The sequence below is a fragment of the Bufo gargarizans genome, chromosome 3, assembly GCF_014858855.1.
Source record: "Bufo gargarizans isolate SCDJY-AF-19 chromosome 3, ASM1485885v1, whole genome shotgun sequence".
Taxonomy (NCBI): Eukaryota; Metazoa; Chordata; class Amphibia; order Anura; family Bufonidae; genus Bufo; species Bufo gargarizans.
Window position 1 is genome coordinate 58,007,326 of NC_058082.1, and position 26,566 is coordinate 58,033,891.

The window sequence follows — 26,566 nt, forward strand, 5'->3', positions numbered from 1 at the left end:
TTCAGCCTGTTATCCTGCAGGTTGATCCAGATAATTTCACACCGATGCATGGATTCAGTCCTCAGCAAGCATGGTAATATGCAGTGAATATAGTCCAGCACTCTGAACATTAAAATCTTGAAACCTTTATTGTCCAATTATTTAAAGTAGACTCTTTACAGTATAAATGGCAGTATACAGTCAACGAGGCACATTTATCAAGCTCGCCTGTTTTTGGCCATAAAATTAGACTGGCTTATTTCATTTGTCTGTATTTCTTTTGTGGAGAGTTGTTTAAAGTCTCTCAGCTGTTAATGAATTAGACTTGGCGTATCGCTATTAGTCTGACCTCTGGCGGTTATTTTTCAGTATGACAGGTTCATATTCACTAAGACTGGTCTAATTTATTTGTGCATGAAAAAAGTTGCATCTTTGCGAAGAAAAGTCTCCAGGAAAGTTCATCTTTTAATGCAACAAAAGTCGCAATTCAGAACTGAAAACAGACAAAAACATTTTTAACTCACCTCATCCACTTGTTCGCGCTTCCCAGCTCGTCTTCTTTCTTCTTCTTTGATGACCTAGGAGAAAAATGACCTTTGATGACGTCACTGGACGCATCACATGGCCCATCACCTTGGTGATGGACCATGTGATGAGCGCAGAGCCATCACATGGCCCATCACCTTTTTTTTAACCCCTCCATCCCCAATTGACTTAACATTCTGTATTATGAATGCTATTATTTTCCATTATAACCATGTTATAAGGGAAAATACTAAAATTTACACAACACCTAACCCAAACCCGAACTTCTGTCGTCTGGGTACCAAACATGCCGATTTTTCTCTTGTGTGTGCAAAACCCATTAACCACCTCCCGACCGCTGTACGCGTATATGCGTCCGGGAGGTGGTTGCTTTACTCCTCCTGGACGCATATACGCGTCTTCTCGCGAGACGCGAGATTTCCTGTGAACGCGCGCGCACAGGCGCGCGCGCTCACAGGAACGGAAGGTAAGCGAGTGGATCTCCAGCCTGCCAGCGGCGATCGTTCGCTGGCAGGCTGGAGATCCGAATTTTTTAACCCTTAACAGGTATATTAGACGCTGTTTTCATAACAGCGTCTAATATACCTCCTACCTGGTCCTCTGGTGGTCCCTTTTGTTAGGATCGACCACCAGAGGACTCAGGTAGGTCAGTACAGTCCCACCAAACACCACACTACACTACACTACACCCCCCCCCCGTCACTTATTAACCCCTTATAAACCCCTGATCACCCATGATCACCCCATATAAACTCCCTGATCACCCCCCTGTCATTGATCACCGCCCTGTCATTGATCACCCCCCTGTCATTGATCACCCCCCTTTCTGGCTCCGTTCAGACGTCCGTATGATTTTTACGGATCCACGGATACATGGATCGGATCCGCAAAAAGCATACGGACGTCTGAATGGAGCCTTACAGGGGGGTGATCAATGACAGGCGGGTGGTCACCCATATACACTCCCTGATCACCCCTTGTCATTGATCACCCCCCTGTCATTGATCACCCCCCTGTAAGGCTCCATTTAGACGTCCGCATGATTTTTACGGATCCGATCCATGTATCCATGGATCCGTAAAAATCATGCGGACGTCTTAATGGAGCCTTACAGGGGGGGTGATCAGTGACAGGGGGGTGATCACCCTGATTACCCTGATCACCCCCTGTCATTGATAACCCCCCTGTAAGGCTCCATTCAGACATCCGCATGCGTTCTGTGGATCCGATCCATATATCCATGGATCCGTAAAAAATCATGCGGATGTCTGAATGGAGCCTTACAGGGGGGGTGATCAGTGACAGGGGGGTGATCACCCTGATTACCCTGATCACCCCCTGTCATTGATAACCCCCCTGTAAGGCTCCATTCAGACGTCCGCATGCGTTCTGTGGATCCGATCCATGTATCCATGGATCCGTAAAAATCATGCGGACGTCTGAATGGAGCCTTACAGGGGGGGTGATCAGTGACAGGGGGGTGATCACCCTGATTACCCTGATCACCCCCTGTCATTGATAACCCCCCTGTAAGGCTCCATTCAGACGTCCGCATGCGTTCTGTGGATCCGATCCATGGATCCATGGATCCGTAAAAATCATGCGGACGTCTGAATGGAGCCTTACAGGGGGGGTGATCAGTGACAGGGGGGTGATCACCCTGATTACCCTGATCACCCCCTGTCATTGATAACCCCCCTGTAAGGCTCCATTCAGACGTCCACATGCGTTCTGTGGATCCGATCCATGTATCCATGGATCCGTAAAAAATCATGCGGATGTCTGAATGGAGCCTTACAGGGGGGGGGTGATCAGTGACAGGGGGGTGATCACCCTGATTACCCTGATCACCCCCTGTCATTGATAACCCCCCTGTAAGGCTCCATTCAGACGTCCGCATGCGTTCTGTGGATCCGATCCATGTATCCATGGATCCGTAAAAATCATGCGGACGTCTGAATGGAGCCTTACAGGGGGGGTGATCAGTGACAGGGGGGTGATCACCCTGATTACCCTGATCACCCCCTGTCATTGATAACCCCCCTGTAAGGCTCCATTCAGACGTCCGCATGCGTTCTGTGGATCTGATCCATGTATCCATGGATCCGTAAAAATCATGCGGACGTCTGAATGGAGCCTTACAGGGGGGGTGATCAGTGACAGGGGGGTGATCACCCTGATTACCCCCTGTCATTGCTAACCCCCCTGTAAGGCTCCATTCAGACGTCCGCATGCGTTCTGTGGATCCGATCCATGTATCCATGGATCCGTAAAAAATCATGCGGATGTCTGAATGGAGCCTTACAGGGGGGGGTGATCAGTGACAGGGGGGTGATCACCCTGATTACCCTGATCACCCCCTGTCATTGATAACCCCCCTGTAAGGCTCCATTCAGACGTCCGCATGCGTTCTGTGGATCCGATCCATGTATCCATGGATCCGTAAAAAATCATGCGGATGTCTGAATGGAGCCTTACAGGGGGGGGGTGATCAGTGACAGGGGGGTGATCACCCTGATTACCCTGATCACCCCCTGTCATTGATAACCCCCCTGTAAGGCTCCATTCAGACGTCCGCATGCGTTCTGTGGATCCGATCCATGTATCCATGGATCCGTAAAAAATCATGCGGATGTCTGAATGGAGCCTTACAGGGGGGGTGATCAGTGACAGGGGGGTGATCACCCTGATCACCCCCTGTCATTGCTAACCCCCCTGTAAGGCTCCATTCAGACGTCCGCATGCGTTCTGTGGATCCGATCCATGTATCCATGGATCCGTAAAAAAGCATGCGGATGTCTGAATGGAGCCTTACAGGGGGGGGTGATCAGTGACAGGGGGGTGATCACCCTGATTACCCTGATCACCCCCTGTCATTGATAACCCCCCTGTAAGGCTCCATTCAGACGTCCGCATGCGTTCTGTGGATCCGATCCATGTATCCATGGATCCGTAAAAAATCATGCGGATGTCTGAATGGAGCCTTACAGGGGGGGTGATCAGTGACAGGGGGGTGATCAGGGAGTCTATATGGGTGATCACCCCCCTGTCATTGATCACCCCCCCTGGTAAGGCTCCATTCAGACATTTTTTTTTGGCACAAGTTAGCGGAAATTTTTTGTTTGTTTTTGTTTTTGTTTTTTTCTTACAAAGTCTCATATTCCACTAACTTGTGTCAAAAAATAAAATCTCACATGAACTCACCATACCCCTCACGGAATCCAAATGCGTAAACATTTTTAGACATTTATATTCCAGACTTCTTCTCACGCTTTAGGGCCCCTAAAAAGCCAGGGCAGTATAAATACCCCACATGTGACCCCATTTCGGAAAGAAGACACCCCAAGGTATTCCGTGAGGGGCATATTGAGTCCATGAAAGATTGAAATTTTTGTCCTAAGTTAGCGGAAAGTGAGACTTTGTGAGAAAAAAAAAAAAAAAAAAATCAATATCCGCTAACTTATGCAAAAAAAAAATAATTTCTAGGAACTCGCCAGGCCCCTCATTGAATACCTTGGGGTGTCTTCTTTCCAAAGTGGGGTCACATGTGGGGTATTTATACTGCCCTGGCTTTTTAGGGGCCCGAAAGTGTGAGAAGAAGTCTGGGATCCAAATGTCTAAAAATGCCCTCCTAAAAGGAATTTGGGCACCTTTGCCCACCTTGGCAGCAAAAAAGTGTGACACATCTGGTATCGCCGTACTCAGGAGAAGTTGGGGAATGTGTTTTGGGGTGTCATTTTACATATACCCATGCTGGGTGAGAAAAATATCTTGGTCAAATGCCAACTTCGTATAAAAGAATGGGAAAAGTTGTCTTTTGCCAAGATATTTCTCTCACCCAGCATGGGTATATGTAAAATGACCCCCCAAATCACATTCCCCAACTTCTCCTGAGTACGGCGATACCAGATGTGTGACACTTTTTTGATGCCAAGGTGGGCAAAGGGGCACATATTCCAAAGTGCACCTTTCGGATTTCACCGGTCATTTTTTACAGATTTTGATTGCAAAGTACTTCTCACACATATGGGCCCCTAAATTGCCAGGGCAGTATAACTACGCCACAAGTGACCCCATTTTGGAAAGAAGACACCCCAAGGTATTCCGTGAGGGGCATGGCGAGTTCCTAGAATTTTTTATTTTTTGTCGCAAGTTAGTGGAATATGAGACTTTGTAAGGAAAAAAGAGGAAAAAAAAAAAATCATCATTTTCCGCTAACTTGTGACAAAAAATAAAAAATTCTAGGAACTCGCCATGCCCCTCACGGAATACCTTGGGGTGTCTTCTTTCCAAAATGGGGTCACTTGTGGCGTAGTTATACTGCCCTGGCATGTTAGGGGCCCAAATGTGTGAGAAGTACCTTGCAATCAAAATGTGTAAAAAATGGCCTGCAAAATCCGAAAGGTGCACTTTGGAATGTGTGCCCCTTTGCCCACCTTGGCTGCAAAAAAGTGTCACACATCTGGTATCGCCGTACTCAGGAGAAGTTGGGGAATGTGTTTTGGGGTGTCATTTTACATATACCCATGCTGGGTGAGAGAAATATCTTGGCAAAAGACAACTTTTCCCATTTTTTTATACAAAGTTGGCATTTGACCAAGATATTTTTCTCACCCAGCATGGGTATATGTAAAATGACACCCCAAAACACATTCCCCAACTTCTCCTGAGTACGGCGATACCAGATGTGTCACACTTTTTTGCTGCCAAGGTGGGCAAAGGGGCGCATATTCCAAAGTGCACCTTTTGGATTTCACCGGTCATTTTTTACACATTTTGATTGCAAAGTTCTTCTCACACATTTGGGCCCCTAAATTGCCAGGGCAGTATAACTACCCCACAAGTGACCCCATTTTGGAAAGAAGACACCCCAAGGTATTCTGTGAGGGGCATGGTGAGTTCCTAGAATTTTTTATTTTTTGTCGCAAGTTAGTGGAATATGAGACTTTGTAAGAAAAAATAAAAAAAATAAAATCATCATCATTTTCCGCTAACTTGTGACAAAAAATAAAAAGTTCTATGAACTCACTATGCCCATCAGCGAATACCTTAGGGTGTCTACTTTCCGAAATGGGGTCATTTGTCGGGTTTTTCTACTGTTTGGGCATTGTAGAACCTCAGGAAACATGACAGGTGCTCAGAAAGTCAGAGCTGTTTCAAAAAGCGGAAATTCACATTTTTGTACCATAGTTTGTAAATGCTATAACTTTTACCCAAACCATTTTTTTTTTGCCCAAACATTTTTTTTTTATCAAAGACATGTAGAACAATAAATTTGGCGAAAAATTTATATATGGATGTCGTTTTTTTTGCAAAATTTTACAGCTGAAAGTGAAAAATGTAATTTTTTTGCAAAAAAATCGTTACATTTTGATTAATAACAAAAAAAGTAAAAATGCCAGCAGCAATAAAATACCACCAAATGAAAGCTCCATTAGTGAGAAGAAAAGGAGGTAAAATTCATTTGGGTGGTAAGTTGCATGACCGAGCGATAAACGGTGAAAGTAGTGTAGTGCCGAAGTGTAAAAAGTGCTCTGGTCATGAAGGGGGTTTCACCTAGCTGGGCTGAAGTGGTTAAAATGCTTTGCACTCGCGTGGAAAAATCGTGCATTTTCCCGTGACACACCCACATCCTATGCTGGCCCTCACATGCAACGCCCATGTGAAAGAGGCCTAAAACTGCATTTCTTAGACTAAACACAGACGCAAACACTTTAGTAAATGTGCACCAACATGTTTTGGTTATTCATGACTTGAGACTGGAGAAGTAACCCCTAAGAAACTAGATTGGAGAGAGCACACATCACAATAGAGCTTTTCATACCCACAAGTAGTCTCCGGCCAGTAATCAAGAACAGAGGTGGATGTGCACTGCCACACCGCACATGACCCTGTATTCCTAAGGGTAATCCTTATGATAATAGTAGGTGTAGAACTGGGATAGCACTGTGGAAGCTCTATTGTTCTCTTGATAGGCCTAGATAAAAATGTCCACAGAAGAGCATTGTATTGATCAGTCTAATTTTTGATTTTCTCATTAAGTCACTACAGGAGGGTCTTTCTGTTCACAGTGATGATCTTAATGAGAAAGTCAAGGAAGGCTGTCACCCATTTTCTATTTTAAAAGAAAGTTATGTAGATAATTCACATATAGACTGTTAATATGTGATGACAAAGTTTCATGGAAGTGTCCCTTTAAATGCAGTGGTTTAGAAAAATTGTGGTATTTTAAATATATAGAGCTAGCATGAGTATTATACTTGCTGAAATATTAGGGTATCGTTTTACATCGTTTGTTTGATTGACAAGTAAGTGCTCTAAATAAAGCAAATTTGAAAATAATGTTCTCAACTTGTCAGAGCCGTCATTCATCAAATGTCTCAGGTGCAGCAATTTGTACAGAGGTGGCGAATGAAAAAGAAAGCAAAAACTCGAAAGCACACAGAATAAAGTCGTAAAATTAGAGCATTTAATCGTTCACTATTATTCATACAAGTCTTTCATACATTCATCATGCCATGGAGAAAAGCTGGGAAGCCAGGGAGAATGTGATGAAATATGGCCCCTGTGCTTGCCACAGGTACATGAAGAACATCTCAAGACGTGACGAAGATGGAGGAGATATATAATGATATGGACATATTATACTATTACATTTAGTGGGCATGATTCAAAATAATGTGTCACTGGTAAGGCAACAGATGTGATGACAGTGATGACATACAACAAGGTCACAGTAATGTGTGTGATGACCATGATGATATTCCACTTTCATCCATGTTCTGTTACATTCTGTTTGGCAAAATCCATCCTCATAGAGTCATTAATGTATTCTGAATAAAGGTACGGCCACACAGTCAGGTTTCCTGGTGCAGTTTTGGAAGCCAAAACCAGGAGTGGAGCATAAAAGGGGAGAAAGGGCAGCTACGACTTCTCTTATTTTGATCCAATTCCTTGTTTGGCTTCCAAAACTGCATCAGGGAAGAAGGGATGAGTAAATGAGCTCTTAATAAGTTCTGCCTCTGATGCCACCACATGTAAGGCTACATGCAATAGCTATCCTGTAAGTCAATGTTCGGCTTTTTAAACAGGCCTTGAGACATGGCTTGGATAATAATTAAGCCAGCATCTCATCTACAGACAACTTTTTCAGGGTGATTGCCCCTCATCAGTTCAGAGCAGAGAGTACTGGCTTAGGCCTGACCGAGACCTCTCACCCAGGTCAGCCAATACTCTCTGCTCTACACTGATGAAGGGTAATCATCCCGAAACAGCTGTCTGCAGATGAGATGCTGGCTTAGTTATTATCCAAGTCAAGTCCAAGGCCTATTTAAAGGGTCCAACATCAGTGGCATTAGAAGCAGAGCTTGTTAAGAGCTCATTTCTATACCTATAAGACTCCTCATGCCAATTAAGGTGCTCCCTATAAGGAGATATAGTACCGTCTAAAAACATTTTCAGGAAACCTGACCATGTCGCCGTACTCTAAAGGCAAAAGGGAGGTGTATACTCCATGCAATTGGCTCCTACTAGGATCAACAAAAGCCCAGCTATTACTAAATTCACTAACACCTAGTTGTATGTCTACACAACACTCTAGAAAACATATTCTGAATTTAGACAGTGTTAGCTGCAATGCAGGAGTTGTTGGAACCTCTTGGGTCTCTGCTGCTTCTGGTCCCTCCCTGGCCAGACCGGTGCTGCAGCAATGAAGCTGAGTGTCTCATGCCCAATCACCATGAATTTGTTTATAGCTCTAGGGTAACCCTGATGACTTGGATCCCCAGTGGTCTACACAAGAAAACTTGCATTATCATAGACGTTTATGGTAATCTAAGAAAACCTGTAGGATGTCTTCCAGCCATAGTGTGGACGATAAAGAGGAGCCTGTCACCTCTTCTGACATGTCTGTTTTATTAGCTACTTGCATTCATCATTTAATAATAATAGTAATTTGCAATAAAGGTCCAGATGGGTATTACCAGCTAAGGGTGTGTCACTGCAGAGCTTGGCACCACAGCACTGATTTGGATACTGTTTAGGGACCCCCCCCCCCCCCTTCAATTCGTAACAACCACCTGGATCTTCATTACTAATTGCTATGGCATATCATAGAGTCATAAGAATAGATGCTCCAGTGCTCCAGAATTGTTATCACATGGGGGAAGTAAGTCGTTTCTAAAACAGACATGTTAGGAGAGGTTACAGCTCCTCTTTAAAATGCTGCTGTATTATAGTTGTCCAAAACCTAATAATAATAATAATAATAATAATAGTACATATATACCTTCATGTGGGGAGTCTGATAAGGTTTATGAGCAGAAGCATTCCTTATAACTTCAGTTTAGTAATAAAAAATCCTATATTAAAAACTGTACATTACTTATACTATTTATACATTATACACTGAAAATACTCAACCTGAATATGCATATATATCACATTCACTGCTCCTGTCATTACTGTTCCTTTGGTGGAAGTAGTATAAAAGCATAAGGAATAGCATGCAAGGTTTACACATAGGTATTACACTGTTGTGGGCTAAGATGGGCTTTCCCAACGTATACATTTAGGGCTTAACCACAGGATATGCCATAAAGGTCTGATAGATTTAGCTCTCACCTCTGGGACCTGCTTCTATCTCCTGAATCATTATCTCCTGAATTCCTGTTTCTTTGGCCACTATAAATGAAGAGGTAGTCACACATGAGTAGTTCTCTCCATTTAATTCTACGGTAGCTCTGAAAACGGTCACATAGGCTGACTGACGTAGAAATCAATGAAGAGAGCGGTGCCTGCGTGGCAAAAGCAACCACGAAATGAGGGACCCCTGTCCTCGAGGTAAGTACAAGTCCCTGAGGTGGGACCACATCTCTGATATATCATATAAAAAAACTGTTTTAAATTTGTAAAAATTGTAAAAAAAATGAATATTCTTAGTAGTTTAATATACTTAGTTGTTGCACATATTCAGCTCACAAAATGGCTGCATGGACTAAAGATAGACACCTTGAATCCTTTGTCCATTGTGTTCATCAAAATACCACATCCTTCCCTTGTGATCTTATGCTTTATCCAAGCTGTTGTGAAAAGAACTCAGTTCCACAGAATGCTTGCGGTGTTCCTCTCGCTCTTGTTCATGTTCTGGGTCGTAGCCTACTCGCAGGATGGACAATCTGCTTAAAGGATTCTTCATAGTTGGGAACAGTAAGTAGTTGTAGATCAAAGACCCGAAGATTGCACCAGACATGGGGCCCACCCAGAAGACCTGGGAGTAAGCATGAAAAATATGTTTACCTGGATGAGTCAGGGAATACAGGACATCTGACAGCGTCCTACCTCCAGAAATACATATCGGTGTAGTAATTGCACTGGTACATGGTCATTAGACCTGACACCATTACTGGTCTTACTGGCACCAGTAATGAGTTCTTGTGGGCTGGTTATGTCTTCAAGGAGTTTTTTTAAGTTTTAAGGTTGAATAAATATCACTAGACTGAGATATCACAGCCTCTTCATAGTTTTACTTTACATCGCCCTCCTCCTCTATGGGCTGGGCTGTGTCTGGTATTGCAGCTTAGCCCCATTCAATACCAGTGCCAGGACAAGACTAGGCACTGGTAAAAAAAGGTTCATTGTTCATTGTGCTATGTTATTTCCATGCACCCCCCCCCCCCCCATTCACTCCCATTCCAGAGATAGATGAAGGAACCCACATCTACCATATCCAGTGGATATGCCATGAATGTCTAAGATGGGGGTACCCCTTATAAGGCTGGATACACTCTTTTTGGCAGGTGCTGGCACAGAAAACTATACAGAAGATGGAAGGCTCCATCCATTGTGTAGTTTTATATGGCAGTTCAGCCCCGTTCAGTTGACTGGGAACTGCGGTACCCCAGCACAGCCTTGTAATTCTGGCTTCAAAACTGATTGGTGGAGATGACAGGTATCAGACCAGTACTTGGTCTTATACCGATGACCTATTCTGAGGGTAGACCATCAATACCTAAGTCCCACAAAAGCCCCTTTAATGGGTGATTGAAGTCTAAGAGACATTAGTGATCTTTGTAGATGGGTCAAGTCGTGTGTTTGCCCCATATGTTCTTACCCAATGATAATTGTACAATCCCATTATCAAAGCAGGACCAAAAGACCTTGCTGGATTCATTGAGCAGCCAGTGAAATAGATCTGAAATCAAGAAGGAAATTGCAATCATACAACGGTATATATCACAACCTGTACAGTGTGAACGTGACCATACGAAAAGTCTGACTGACTGTTACTGAAAGGAACTTTGTGCTTGTGCTGTAGTTAGTGACCATACACGTTACATGTATGTTGGTCAAACCCACCGGTTTTGGTGGGACCAGCCAACCATCTAATGTGTATGTGGCCTCCTGACTCTCCAATAATGGCAGATATCGGGGGAAATAATGTTCGGGCAGCTGAATTTTAACTGCCTGATCCTCTTGTTCTCATGGAGGTAAACCACTCCTCCTCCTCCTACTGAGAACACATGCTTGCTTGGCCGAGCTGAGCATGCATGTGTATGAGGGGATCGGAAGTGGTAGCTGTTGGCTTTTCAAGTGTTTGGCCAAGGGCTATCTGATATGTATAGCCAACTTAACCTAGGACCTCATGCGCACACACAAGTATCCATTTTGCGTATCCGCAAAACACTGATATTTTCCATGTGCAATCAGCATTTTCTCAGTCCCATTAATACAAATGGCTATTCTTGTCTGCAAAGCGTACAAAAATAGGAAATATTGTATAATTTGTAGGATGGATACGGATGAGGACAGCAAACATCCATGATCCCTCTTTTTGACTCATAGAAATTAATGGATCTGTGTGCGATCCGAAAAAAAAATGTGGACCAGATCCAAATATGTGGCCCTATACCGTGGGGTACAAATATTCTTGTCTGTGGGGAAAGAAGACAATCAAAATTCCAGTAAATTCTGTTTAGGAAAATTTGTGGATTCTGCAAGTACACATCAGCAGATCACAGGGTGGTCCGTAACGCTGCCATTATCAGTAAAGCATTAACCCAAAATAATACTATTTTACATTTCTCCACTTTTAATGACAGCCTCTTACCATAGACCCTATTGGAACATATGGGCTAATATAATGGTGGACTCAGTCCATTCATGGATTACTTGGTTGGCCACTGCATGGAATTCTATGGCTATCACAATGTCTCCTGTTCGGCAGGAGTGTAAGAAGTTGGAAAGTTGGGAAGAACTTGGAAATTAGAGCATCCCATTTTTTTATTTATTGTGTAAATGGTTTTGACAGTATTCAATTACCATGTACTTTCTATGGGGTCTGGAAAAACCTAATCTGAGGGCCACATTACATGTATGTTGGTCAAACCCACCGGTTTTGGCGGGACCAGCCAAGCATCTTTGATTTTTCTGGCCTGAGAGGTAAGTGGTATTAAAGATGTTCTACGTCTTCGTATCTCTCTCTATGCAGGTGCACTTTAGCCAGATGTACATGGTTATCAAGAATGATGGCTGTTGCCAGATAACTGACCCCCCAGGTGCACTTAGGACAAAGGCCCTAAAGGGGTCACCTGAAGAAAATGTATTTAAAGGTGACCTGTTACCCCTCCTGACAGGTTGGTTCTAGTAAATAATTGTATTCCACATGAAATGACAGTTCTGAACCAGTTGGGGGGTGTCCCTGAACAGTCCGCCACTGGCAGCACTGAATAGATAGTCTCAGATTGTGCAGGGACACACGCCCAACTGGTAACACCCAGTTACCCCTAAATTGTAGCAGGAATAATAAAGGTTTGGCACAACATATAGTCATATAAAAAAAATGCTCAAGAATTGTTATTACACAGGGATTGCTAGTAGTTATTAGGCTACTTTCACACTGGCGTTTTGGCTTTCCGTTTGTGAGATCCGTTTCAGGGCTCTCACAAACGGTCCAAAACGGATCAGTTTTGCCCTAAAGCATTCTGAATGGAAAAGGATCCGCTCAGAATGCCTCAGTTTGCCTCCGATCAGTCACCATTTCGCTTTGGAGGCGGACACCAAAACGCTGCTTTATTGGAACGCTGCTTGCAGCGTTTTGGTGTCCGTCTGACGAAACTGAGCCAAACGGATCTGTTCTGACACACAATTAAGTCAATGGGGACGGATCCGTTTTCTATGACACAATCTGGCATAATAGAAAACGGATCCGTCCTCCATTGACATTCAATGGTGTTCAAGACAGATCCGTCTTGGCTATGTTAAAGATAATACAAACGGATCCGTTCTGACCGGATGCAGACAGTTGTATTATCTGAACGGATCCGTCTGTGCTAGATCCATGACGGATCCGCAACAAACGCGAGTGTGAAAGTTACCTAAACAGACATGTCAGGAGAGGGGACATGTCTTCTTAAGGAGATATCTGGGGAAGACGTACTAAAGAAGGCATCCTCAAACTGCAGCCCTCCAGCTGTTGCAAAACTATAACTCCCAGCATGCCCGAACAGCCTACAGGTATCAGCCTACAGCAGGGCATTGTGGGAGTTGTAGTTTTACAACAGCTGGAGGGCCGCAGTTTGAGGATGCCTGTACTAAAGGGTCATCTAGGACAGACTGATAGAACAGATCCACTTAAAGGGGCATCTCTGACACACAAAGTTATGGGAGGTTCTGGGACTTACACACAGCACATGCTGCACATTAGTTCACCAAGGAATTTACCACATAACTTCTGCCATTGTTCTTCAATTGTGCCCCCTATGAAGTGCCATATGGCGGCATAATTAACGCTAGGTTATCGTGGAATCTTTTCTGCCTTGACCAGTTAGCAGTGCCATTGCCTTGACTCACTCACTAGAACATTTCTACTTCATAAGTATCCCAGAATAAGGCCTCATGCACACCACCATATGTATTTTGCGGTATGCAAATTGTATCCAGACATCAATGGGTCCGTATTTGGTGGCCAAGTATAGGACATGTTCTAACCTTTTGCAGAACAAACATTCGGATACAAAAAGCACACAGATCATCCGTGTCTGTTCTGCAAAAAGATGGAACATGTCCTATACTTGGCCGCTAACTGCGGACCACGGAACCATTGAAGTCAATGGGCCAGCAAAATATGTGGATGGCACATGACTACATGCATATTTTGTTGATCCTCCATTTTCAGACTGTGTGCTTGAGGCCTAAGCAAGTGAAGATGGCGAAGAGGAAAAAAATGACGAATTTCGGGGAACCTTCGTATCTATTCTTTCACATTTTTCTATCCACACTTTGTGGGGCTGTTTAGAGGATTTAAAGGGACTCAATTATTTCTAGTGTCTTACATACCCCAAGTAGATGTCCTAAAGTAACTGAAAGACCAATGGACAAAGCTGGTGATCCGATGTTGTCAGTTCTTCTGCTGTCTGTTGTGGCGAGTACACACAGGACCAGCTGCATGGTGAGGAAGAGCTCCACTGCCACAGCCTGTCCAGCCGTGGTGTCCTCATTGATCTGGAAATACACAGCATTGAAGTGAATGCAAACCCTTGCCGAACCGCCATCTGTATGTTTCGCACCGCTTGTAGTTGATTAGATGAGGTGTAGACCCTGATCACATTATAATACATAGCAAGAACACATGCAAGAGAGAAGTACAACACCTTGCCAATAATGTATCATCATCCTGATAATTGACCGAATCATGCAATGTATCCAGACACAAACGTTCTGAGATGCTGGTGTGAAGAGTGTTACGGTTATGGTTTTTCGGAGTCTCCGGTGAGACTTTATGGGTACGGCCACACAAGACATGTTCCCCCCAGTGGAATGTCCGCTGCAGATTTTTTCCGCTGCAGATTTTGCGTCCATTCTGAAAATTTCCCTGTGGATTTGTCCCGGATTTCCCTTTCTGTACTGCAAAGGGAGAAATCCTCAGTGGGACTCTCTGCAGTAGAAATCGATAAGCTCTGGATTTAAAATCTGCACCGCAGGTCAATTTATGCTGCTGATTATTTTCACATTGTGAGGATGACATTTCTTTAAGGCTGGGTTCAGACCTGAGCGTTTTACAGCGCGTTCCTACGCGCTGTAAAACGCTCAACAGGCAAGAACCAATGATTCCCTATGGGAATGGTTCTCACCTGAGCGTTTTACAGCGCGTACAATCGCGCTGTAAAACGCCCGACGCCCCAAGAAGTACAGGAGCTTCTTTGGGGCGTCTTGTCGCGCGTTCCCGTACATAGACTTCAGCGGGAACGCGCGACAATGGGCGTTCGCTTGTCTCTGTATGCGCGATTGCAAACGCCCGTGCGTACGTTCAGTACGCTCAGGTCTGAACCCAGCCTAAGGGGTTGTCTCGCCTCACTAGAATAAGCCACCAATATCTCCAGGAATGGACCCCCAAAGCGATGGGAGTTTCCGAAAACTGAGCTATTTCTGCCAGTCCCATAGAAGTGAATGGAGCGGTGGCCACGCTTATGTGGTGCACTCTCCATTTATTTCTATGCAACTTCCAAAAAATAGCTGAGCTCGGCTATTTTCGAAACTCTTGCTCCTGCTCTCCTGCACTTTTGGGAACCCGTTCTGGAATAGGAGCTGAGTGCTAGAGGTCATACCTGCATCTATCTGATATTGGTGATACAGGGAAAATTTTATTTGCCATGAAGCCGAATTTCCATGTGCTTCGTGGTAACGAATTGATTTTACCTGAAATGGGCTAAAAAACTAAAATAATCATACTCATACTCCCCTCATCCATTTGAGCATGAAGATCTGGCTGCCGCCGCCATCTTGATTGAAGACATGAAATCCTGTGTGTGGTGACTTATGATGTCACCACGCAGGCTGACATGATGACATCATCACCGGCCGCGCAGATTTCGCGCTGGATCTAGAATAAATATGTCGGCTGCTGGCTCTTCGCGATCAAATGGATGAGGGTCAGGATGATTTTTTTCAGATGCCGCAATCAGCTATGAACGGGGAATCGGTGGGGTACAATGATGGGGAACGGCGCAATAGCCACTCTCTGTCATTGCACCCACTACTTACAAAGAAATGTGCTTCGTAATGAAGTAATTCATCATGAAGCAAATATTTTAAAAAAAATTGGCGAAGCAGCCAAATCGAATTTTTCTATACTTTACTCATCTCTAATTGGTGGCATATGCTAGCGATATGCCACCAATGCATTGTAAAGGGTGAAACCCATGCTGGATATCCGCAGCATAAATCGACATGCTGTGGATTTAAAATTTATACTGCAGATCAATTTTCACAGTGGATTTTTTATAATTTATTTTTTGCAGCATGCAGATGAGATTTCTTAAAATCCCATTCACTTTGCTGGTGCTGTAGTGTCTGTGGACTTCAAACCTTAGGCCTCTTTCACACGGGCGTCATGTTTTTTGCCCGGATAAGAGGCGGGTGCGTTGCGGGAAAATGCGCGATTTTTCTGCGCGAGTGCAAAACATTGTCATGCGTTTTGCACTCGCGTGAGAAAAATCGCGCATGTTTGGTACCCAGACCCGAACTTCTTCACAGAAGTTCGGGCTTGGGATTGATGTTCTGAAGATTGTATTATTTTCCCTTATAACATGGTTATAAGGGAAAATAATAGCATTCTGAATACAGAATGCTTAGTATAATAGTGCTGGAAGGGTTAAAAATAATAAAAAAGTTAACTCACCTTCTCCTCTTGTTAGCGTAGATCCCGGTCTGTTCTTTAGCTGTGGACTGAATGACCTGAGGTGACGTCAGATCACATGCTCCAATCACATGGTCCATCACCATGGTGATAGAGCATGTGATCTGACGTCATCAAAGGTCCTTTAGCCACAGATAAAGAACAGACCGGCATCTGCGCTAACAAGAGGAGAAGGTGAGTTAACTTTTTTATTATTTTTAACCCCTCCAGCACTATTATACAAAGCATTCTGTATTCAGAATGCTATTATTTTCCCTTATAACCATGTTATAAGGGAAAATAATACAGTGAATAGACTGTCACCTAGAACCCATGCGTGAAAATCGCACCGCATCCGCACTTGCTTGCGGATGCATGCGATTTTCACGCAACCCCATTCATTTCTATAGGGCCTGCGTTACGTGAAAAACGCACAAAGAGGAGCATGCTGCGATTTTCACGCAACGCACAAGTGATGCGTGAAAATCACCGCTCGTGTGCACAGTCTCATAGAAATGAATGGGTCAGGATTCAGTGCGGGTGCAATGCGTTCACCGCACGCATCGCACCCGCACGGAAAACTCGCCCGTGTGAAAGGGGCCTTAAGGTGATTACAGGATTTAAAAAAATGGCTGCTTCATTAAAAAAATGTTTAATCATATACGACCCCTTTAAAGGGTTTCTACCACCAGAAAAACGGTATGTTTCTAACAGTAGTTCCTGCAGCCGTTTTTGTTAAAAACGTACTTTTATAGATATGCTAATGAGCCCCTAGGTGCTATGTGGACGTCATTAGCACCTAGAGGGCTCTGTTCACTAACCATTTCAGCCGCCCATCGCGTCCCTCCAGCCCGCCCCGCTCCTGTTGATTGACGTGAAACTTCTCAGTATCGAGTACCAATTCCCGCGCCTGCACCGTGTATCCTTCCGGCGCCGGCTTCCTCACTGCGCCTGTGCCAACTACGTTACAATGAGGAAGCTGGCACCAGGAGCGCGGCATTCACTCACTGTGCCTGCACCGAATACAGAAGTGCACGGCGCAGGCGCGGGAATTGGTACTCGATACTGAGAAGTTTCACGTCAATGAGCAGGAGCGGGGCGGGCTGGAGGGACGTGATGGGCGGCTGAAATGGTTAGTGAACGGAGCCCTCTAGGTGCTAATGACGCCCACATAGAACCTAGGGGATCATTAGCATATCTATAAAAGTACGTTTTTAACAAAAACGGTTGCAGGAACTACTGTTAGAAACATACTGTTATGTAGTGCTGACATTAGCGCATCGCTAATGTCAGTCAGCTACATAACAGTATTTCTGGTGGTAGAAACCCTTTAAGGCCCCCTGCACACACGGGTGCGGGTGAACGCACATAAGATCCACACAAATGTAGGTGTTTTTTTGCTGCACATCTGCACCAAAATCCGCAATGTCTAATTGTGGTTTTTGGTGTGGATTAGATGCCGTTTTACCACAGATCTCACCCTTCCATTGAAAAGGATGAAATCCGCAGCTAAAACCGCAAATATAATTGACATGCTATAAAGTTTAAAAAAAACGCAATGCAGGTCAATTTCTGCACAGAAAGAACGTGCTGGTACTGTACTACTCTGCGGTTTTTCTGCACTGGAATCTGCATGGAAAAAAAACGCATGTATTCCACAACGTGTGCAGGGGGCCTGTAACCCCTTGTAACACTGCTCATGTAGTGATGCATTTGATATTTGCATGCAGTTTGGTATTCATGGTTTTAGGTAACGACCTGTGAGGTATGTTAAGGTTAGCAAACAAAAAAGACTGTAAAAATAAGATGAATCAGTGGCAGTTAGCCTGCTTGCTGATGGTTTCCATGAAGCAATATTATAATATATTTATTTTATTTCAATGTACATCAAAGGGGTTTATCTTTCGATGACCTATCCTCAGGATAGGCCATCAATAACAGATTGGTGGGGGTCCGACACCCGGCACCCCGGCCGATCAGCTGTCTCAGGAGATGGCACGCTCAGTGTGCACGTGCCGTCTCCCTTCTCTCTTCCTATATGCTGCTGTCTAACACAAAAGAGAATAAACCAGCACCTCCAGAATATATATAAAAAAGGGGCACAGGTGCATGATATATTGGCTGCAACACAATGCGTACAACTACAAATAGCAGCACACTGCTTAATGCACAAAGACACGGGTGAACGGTGAGTACATGAAAGTGTAAACTGCGTTACTGCTATACTTACTGTATCTGTCCTGTATATAGACATATATGGGGTCATTTATCAAACTGGTGTAAGGTAGAACTGGCTTAGCTGTCCACAGCAACCAATCAGATTCCACATTTCATTTTCCAAAGGAGCTATCAAAAATGAAAGGTGGAATCTGATTGGTTGCTATGGGCAACTAAGCCAGCTCCTACTTTACACCAGTTTGATAAATGACCCCAAAAGCATGTATATAAAAGTATAGCTTAGACTGTATATTTGTGTAGATATCATATGCAGTGCATGACAACATACGGTTCCCCTCATCCACCCATCTTTCACTCACCGAGTTGATGGCAAGGTTCCCTCTCACGTTGGCTGGGGTAAACTCATAGAGTAACCCGGCTCCAGCCACAGCTCCGAACATCTGAGCCAAGATATAGAAGACACATTTCAGAATGGAGATCTGTGATCCGACCATGAAGGCCAGCGTCACTGCAGGATTCAGGTGAGCTCCGCTTACATGCCCTATTACCTGAACAAGGGTCGCTATAGCTAAACCAAAGGCTAGGGAGATTTGCAGGATACTGGGAAGTGCGGAGGGCCATGATAATGCGCTTCCAAGGCCGAAGAATACAAATAAAAGTGTGCCTAAAAATTCGGCTAGGACAGCTCGGAAAAAGGCCCCTGAGCACAGGTCTTTTAACATGGTTTCTATGTCTAGATTGGAACTCCCATGTACCCTGCTGTGGATTTTGCCGCTCTCCTATATGATGACAAGGCATGGATTGCACACAGGTATATATCTCTTTAGGGTGGAGGGAAGAATTCCACGTGCAGGTGTGGCAATAAGCTATTCATATCAAATAATAATTTTCCCATACTCAAGGAAATTATATGTCTCGGTATATTTCAATGACACCAGGTTGCAGCAGATGAGAATAACTTCAGGAAACAGGCAATCAATGGCTACTACCCTTCCAGGGAAATAAGAACATATTGTATATCCATGTCGATATGTGAGAGATAAGGGTGTTGGTTGGTCTGTGGGATGCCACCCATTCTCCACCTAGTACTATAGTAATACCAATTATAGGGTATGTTCTATGCTCACAAGTTTCTTTCCTGGCCAATTTAAAGCCTGACATAAAAAAGAAAACTCGTTTAGAAATGGATCCTTAAGGCGGTTTATGTATTTTCACACAATTTCCAAATTGTGCTTAAAATTAACATTGTCATCTGTCTGATGCCAGTCTATAATTTGTGCTCCACCAGTAGGGGTAGCTATCAGCACGTGGATTTAATATTGAACTGAATAGTTGCACACAGTGGTAATTGGTTCTGACTTCTGACCATTCTATATTGAAACCATTGTAACTTGAGTCCATAACTCTATGGAAAACCAGTAATTGGCTCAAAAGCATAGAAATGTCATCGTAGAATAAGAAAAACCAAGATGGATAACCAAGACGGATAAAACAAGTCCTTACATATAACAGTAGGAATAGTTGCTGCTACCTGTAAATCACCTTCTCTGATGAGGACAGGAGATTCTTCAGGGTCTTCCTTCCATAAGTACATATATGTACCAGAAGAATAAAATGAAGCTACAACTTACCTGGTGTGGAAAGGAGCAGCTCATCCCAGTACAGACAGGGGTAGTACAGAACATGTAGTAACGTAGAGGAGCTACTAGACAACCAATAAAGGTGTTTTACCAAAGAAGTGGCCATGTTGATTGGTTGGATGTGACTCTAAGACATTGTATTTTGATTCGAGATTCAACATATGATGGCCCAGAAAACATTGTTTTCTGAGGCCATTGTATCTAGAGGGATCACTGTACTCTGTACGCAGAAGCTCCCCCCAGTGGTGGCTGCAAGTAGCGACTATGTAGCATCATTGCAAGAAGAAGAATCAGTACTAGATCTTCTCTCACCAAAAGAATCCTAAAACTAATTTGGAATTTTCCTCATTTATTGCCTCGTCATATATTGTATGTTAATTACATAATGCAGTGCGCAGCCCTGCAGGGTGAGGCAAATGGTGAGGTCACAGGGGTAGTTACTAACCGAGGGTGGTTATAGTACTCACAGTCTTTTATATACCCTGGGCAGACGTACAGCAGTGATGGAGAGGCTGGCACAGGGGACCTCTGGGACACTCTCTGTGTAGAGGGACCAGGCCTGATGGTAGGTGAGGTGCCCTGGATGTTGCAGGTGTTTTTAATGTGCCGGTGGCAAGATCCCTTTAAATTCATGACGCCAGTGTCGGTAACGGTGGCACACCGATTTATGATCGGAATAATTGAGGAACACGATGTTGTGGTGAACCAAAACTTCTGTTTACTGGAACAGTTAACTATATACAGTCTTTGGTCAAAGTGATAGTAACATGCAGGCTTTACATCAATTGGCAGGTACAATGTTCTTGCAAGATAAGCAGAGGGTTAAACACTTACAGATCAGGCTGCACTTTCCTCAGAATCCTGTCTGTCTTTATCCCAAGGCCCGTATGCCCTATTGCTGGCTTTATCCTTGGTTAGGGAAAACTTCCTCAGGTATATGTCTCCTTGCTTTAAATAGATCCTTCTGCCCTTCAGCTCTCTCTGGTTGGCTGGCATCAATTTGGCTCTGCACTGTACTTTGTAGGAACTTCGTTTTTCTCAGGAGGCAAACCCTTCTCCTGGTGGCAGCTTCTAAGCTTACTTTGCACAGCCCCCTCAGGCAGGCTAGACTGCACTGACTAGCCTCCTGGACTATACTGCACTGCACTGACTCTTTCCTGTCTGGGCCTAACTATATATACTAGGGGTTCCCTAGCTCCCTCTACTGTCTAGGAGGAGGAACTACTCCTAACAGGCCTGATACACAGATAACAGGAAAAATCACATAAAACATCATATAAAATACAATGACTATGTTCCACAGGAGGTGGACAATAACGTGGCCATATTGACCCTTGTGTAGTGCCCACATTTACCTAGTGGGAAACTACATACCCCGCTGCTTTGAGGTTGCCCGTCCTCGGCGCAACATAGGGGGCCCACCCAGCTGGAAACTGCAACCTGAAAGACAAAATGAAAAGCAGGCATACACAATAATCACTACTATTGCAGTACAAACATATCAGGCAGCTCCGCTGGAAAAGGAACAGGTAGATAGTTAAACAGGGGTTTCCCGGGAGGGGCTACTCTGGCCCACAATGTATTCTCCGAATCTCACAGGTGGGTGCCCCTTAGTAGGCCGCGTGGACCTTCTTACTGGCAGAGGCTCTTCCTGCCTTGGTTCAGGGGGGCCAGAGGAATCCACAGGCTCTGGAGCCCTTTCAAGTACACCCTGGGATCGGTCATCCTGGGGTTGAGAACTAGCAGGAACTTGAGCAGGTACCACACAGTGCAACCAGGGTGTGAGGAACCAATGAAGTGGCTCCTTGTCATGTAACAGGTTTTCGACAGCCTGCATAGGATCAACAGGTTGGGCTGACAACTCGGGCTCAGGAGACTCTGGCTCAATGTCTCCTGCTGCAGCTTCTTCTTCCACGCAGGGTTTTAAACGATTTCTGTGTACAATTTAGGAGCCTTTACCTTCCCTGGAAATCTGATAAATGTGGGCCTCAGCATTAGGAATAGCAGTTATAACGTAGGGAGTCCTTTCCTACTTACTGTCCAGTTTACTGGTTCAGTGGTTATTCTTCAACCACACCATGTCTCCTACAGCTAGAGGCTCCGCATGAGCAGCCAGGTCATAGTCTCTCTGCTGTCACTCTTGTGCACTTTCCATGCGCTCCTGAACAATCTCCTTGGCATTAAGGAGACGTCTTTGATGCTCCACAACCCAATCAGTCTTTGGTAGTGGGTTGATGACATCAGGCACTTGTACATCCAAAGAATGGTCGGCAGGCAGCCTCCCTTGAAGGCCAAACATCAAATAGAAGGGCGTGTACACGGTGGAACAGTGAATTGTATTGTTATACATATACATAAGTTGTGGCAGCAGAGTAGGCCAATTACCCCTTGTCTCAGGGGGCACTGCTCTCAGCATTTCAATGAGAGTTTGATTCATCTTTTCACAGAGTCCGTAACCTTGTGGATGATAGGCTCCGGACCTTCTGGCAATTATGTAGCAGGCACATCTCCTGGAACAACTGTGATTTAAACGCAGACCCCTGGTCGGTGAGTATTTTCTCTGGGCAGCCGTAGGGCAGGAGGAAATGCTTCCAGAATGCTTCTGCCGCAGTCTTGGCTGTCAGGTCCTTCACAGGCACTGCTACAACAAACTTAGTGAAGTGATCATTAATGGTCATGGCATAAGTATAACCTGAGCGACTTGGCTCCAACTTCACACGAGTTTTACTCACGATAGGATGGAGAGGCGCTCTCTGGTTATGGCGTTCACTTCTCCCGACGGCACAGGCAGTACATTCCCGACACCATTTTTCAATGTCTTCTCTCAGCCCAATCTAATAGAACCTTCTGCGAATGGTGGCCTTAGTTTTCTGTACACCGAAGTGTCCGGACTGGTTATGATACATCTCTAACACCAGACTGGCATCTCAACGGGGTATGGGGATCTTGTACACCCTATCGCAGGACACTGGATCCAGGCTCCTTCTTAGCAACAGGCCTTTTTGAAGGAAGAGTAGGTGGCGATGTCTCCACAATTTCAATAGTTCTGGGTCTGCACTCTTCCTGCGGACTCTTTCAGGAGTTCTCCCGCTGGTAAGTAAGTCGAGCAGTTCACCGAGGACTCTACTTTCTGACTGGAGCTTAATTCACCTTTCTTGTTCGCCTCTGGATTCAGGATTATTTGGTGGAGAGGGATCAGCAGTTTAGTTGTGTTCAGTGTGAACATTATCTTGCTGAACAAACTTATTATAAAACGCCGGCATTTCCACTTCTTGCCATGCATCCTTTGGTTCATCTGGTACTTCTGTAGTGGGAAGCCGAGACAGGGCATCAACATTATCATTTGAGCGGCCTGCTCTGTATTTCACAGTGAAGTCATAGTTGGCAAGGCGGGAGGCCTATCTTTGCTCCAATCTTTGCTCCAGGGCCCCTAACTTGGCTGTATTCAGATGTGCCAGGGGATTGTTGTCCGTGAAGGCGACAAACGGGGTGGCAGCAAGGTAGTCCTTGAACTTTTCAGTCACAGCCCCCACTAAAGCAAGGAACTCCAGCTTGAAGGAACTATAATTCTGATTGTTTTTCTCAGCTCCCCTTAGGGATCTGCTGGCATAGGCAATCACCCTCTCTTTGTTGTCTTGCACCTGAGCCAACACGGCTCCCAGACCTCTTTTACTGGCATCAGTATAGAGGTGGAACCGCTTCTGATAATCCGGGTAGCCCAGGACAGGGGGTTCAGTTAGCTTCTTCTTTAGGAGCTGGAAGGCAATCTCCCGTTCTTTATTCCATTCAACAGGGATATGAGTCTTTAGACTCTTTTTGGGATGCCCCCTTAGGAGTTCCTGGATCGGATCCGCAATCTGTGCAAAATGCGGGATGAAGCGTCTGTAATATCCTGCAAAGCTGAGGAAACTTCTCACCTCCTTCACGGTGGTAGGAGTAGGCCAATTACGGACAGCAGCAAGTTTATCAGGGTCAGGCTGAACTCCTTCTGCACTAACAACGTGCCCTAGGCAGGCTCGGACCCTGAGCAAGGTGGGCCCCTAGTCTCCCACCCCCTGCATAAGTAGCACATAACTTACTGCACTACATACATATATTCAATGTACAGCACCTCAACCAGCCTATGTTCATATATGAACATTAAAGATTATTAAAGAAACTATCCACTTTATTATTATTGACACGGTCAGATAGCTGAGATGACTTCTAGCTATAGAGGAAAGCTGCCAGTATCCTCTTTTCCCCAGGATCTACCTTCTCAAAGTTGCTGCATGGACCCCTATATTAAATCATTTGGTATCAGATGCCCCCCCCAGCTATGTGAGCAGGTAATATTTGTATGTATTCGTACGGTGGGCCCCCAAAATAAATTTTACTGGTAGGCCCTAGGCACCCCAGTCCAACACTGGCCCTAGGTACTAAACGGCTGGTTTCAGCAGATGGCACTTGGACGGCTTGATTTTAAGGCCATATTTAACGAGGACTTGAAACACTTCCGCCAGATGTTTTAAATGATCCTCATATGTCTTGGAGTAGATAATGACGTCATCCAAGTATAGCAGTACAGTCTCAAAGTTCTTATGGCCTAAACAACGCTCCATTAACTGCTGGAACGTCACTGCAGCGTTACACAGTCCGAAAGGCATGTAATTAAATTCAAACAGGCCCATAGGCGTAGTGAAAGCAGTCTTTTCCCGGTCTTCCGGGGCCATAGGTACCTGCCAGTATCCACTGGTTAAGTCCAGAGTTGAGAAGTAGGCTGATGACCCAAGGGCAGTCAAAGACTCTTCAATGCGTGGCAATGGATAAGCGTCTTTGTGGGTGATTTGATCGATTCTTTTTAGTCCACGCAGAACCTAATACTGCCATCCTTTTTACGAACAAAGACTAGGGGCGCAGCCCAGGGACTATGACTGTCCTGGATTATATTAGAGTCTTTCATTTCCTGTATCATCTCTTTAACGGACTGATAGGTAGTAGGTGGTATGGGTCTGTATCTCTCCTTGATAGGAGGAAGCGAGCCAGTGGGTATGGTGTGTTTGATTACACTGACCTCTCCGTAGCCTGTGGAGTGCTTGCTAAAGGCCTTGTGGTGCTTTCACCAGACTCAGGACTCCCTCTATTTGCTCCTTCGGGTGGATTCGTTCCCCACATGAAGTTCCTCCCACCAGGATACTGAAGAGGCGCTGGCGGGGGTGCTGCTGCTCTGTGCGGTTTGGAACGTCTCCGTAGCAGGCAGACGGATAACATCCTGGAATGTTACCTGGAAAAGCTGAGCAACAGGGCAGTGCTTAGAGAGAGTAACAGGGTGATCACCAAAATTAATCAAACGGACAGGCACTTTACCTTGAGATACAGTCACCAGGCTCTTGGCTGCTCGCACGAAGGGATGATTCTCAATTTGGATAGGCTCCACTAGGGCTTGATAGTCTTGGCCCTGGATCCCTAGCACAACATGGCAGTGCACCACAGGATGATCTAGGAATTTGGTGGCAGGATCACAGGCCGGTTATCCCGAATACAGATTTCTCCTTTTCCATTTGCAAATTTTTGCTGAGCACACAGCACAGTGATAGTCTTTTGAATGACTCTTTTAGAAGCAGGTGAAGCTGAAGGTATGGATTGGTTCAATGCCTCAAGCACCTCGGAGTAACAATTTTTAAAGACATTAGTCCCTAAAATCACGGGGGGTCCCCCTTTTCTCAGGCTTGCACCACAATCGCACCTTGCTGTGGTAAGGTGGCTCCTCCCACCAGAAGGGTAGGTTCCCAGTACCTATGGACTTTCAGCGGCTTGCCGTTGCTAGCAATAATATCCAGCCAGGATTCCGGTGGCTGGGTGAGGAGACTTGAATCCCAGAATTTTTCAAAGGTGGGTCGTTGAATGGTGGTGACCTGAGACCCAGTAGCCAGCAGGGCTTCAAGAGGTATCCCGTTGATGCATATGTTAATTTTTGGACGAGTCCCTACGTATTTGGGCATCCAACTTGGATCCTTTGGACCTACTGTTTTACCTCCCGAAGGGGCAGTCCTCAGCCTCGGGGGTGGCCCGTTTAACTACCAACACATTGCTTCAGTATGTCCATATTTTTTACAATAGTGGCAGACAGGCTGCTTGCGATTCTTAGACCGGTAACTCGGTCGCCCTTCGGGTTCTTTGGGGTAGACCTCTTTATATGCAGGCGGGAGGAGCCTTTGAGGAAGAGGGCTTTCGTCTTCCAATAACAATGGTCTTACCTAGTTCTCTATTTTCCTGCACACTTTTTCTAGGCTATTAGTGAGATGGTTAACTTGTTCCATTAACGCCGCCACCACATATGTTACTGGAGCCTGGGTGGCTTGACTGGCTCTGGACGGTCTCACATTAACAGTTTTTGGCTGGTAAGCCTGAGGTTCAAGAGAGGCCTCTGGCCCCATGGGCGGGTTTTGACCTAGGATACTGATGGCCAGCTCAGTGTTTACACCCGCAATGAACTGCTCTCTCAGAGTCCGGTCCTGGTCAACAACCTCCCTGGGGTCCACCTGGACCACGGCCCTCAGGGTCTCTTGCA

General features: G+C 45.0%; 1 protein-coding gene across 1 annotated transcript; it reads right to left on the minus strand.

The window, feature by feature from the left end:
* Positions 1-8,629: 8,629 nt before the first annotated feature.
* Positions 8,630-19,115, minus strand: LOC122932193 (aquaporin-5-like). The gene is made up of 4 exons (XM_044286470.1): positions 18,736-19,115; positions 13,861-14,025; positions 10,637-10,717; positions 8,630-9,793 (listed from the first exon to the last, which is right to left on the minus strand). The coding sequence occupies exons 1-4, from the start codon at positions 19,096-19,098 to the stop codon at positions 9,590-9,592; spliced, it is 813 nt and encodes a 270-aa protein (XP_044142405.1). The 5' UTR covers positions 19,099-19,115; the 3' UTR covers positions 8,630-9,589.
* Positions 19,116-26,566: the final 7,451 nt, after the last annotated feature.

Coding starts and splice junctions, on each gene's coding strand:
- LOC122932193 (XM_044286470.1), bottom strand. CDS start 19,098: ATGTTAAAAGACCTGTGCTCAGGGGCCTTTTTCCGAGCTGTCCTAGCC. Junction 10,718..13,860: donor CTTTAGGACATCTACTTGGG/GTATGTAAGACA, acceptor TCTTGATTTCAG/ATCTATTTCACTGGCTGCTC. Junction 9,794..10,636: donor GATTGTACAATTATCATTGG/GTAAGAACATAT, acceptor GCTTACTCCCAG/GTCTTCTGGGTGGGCCCCAT.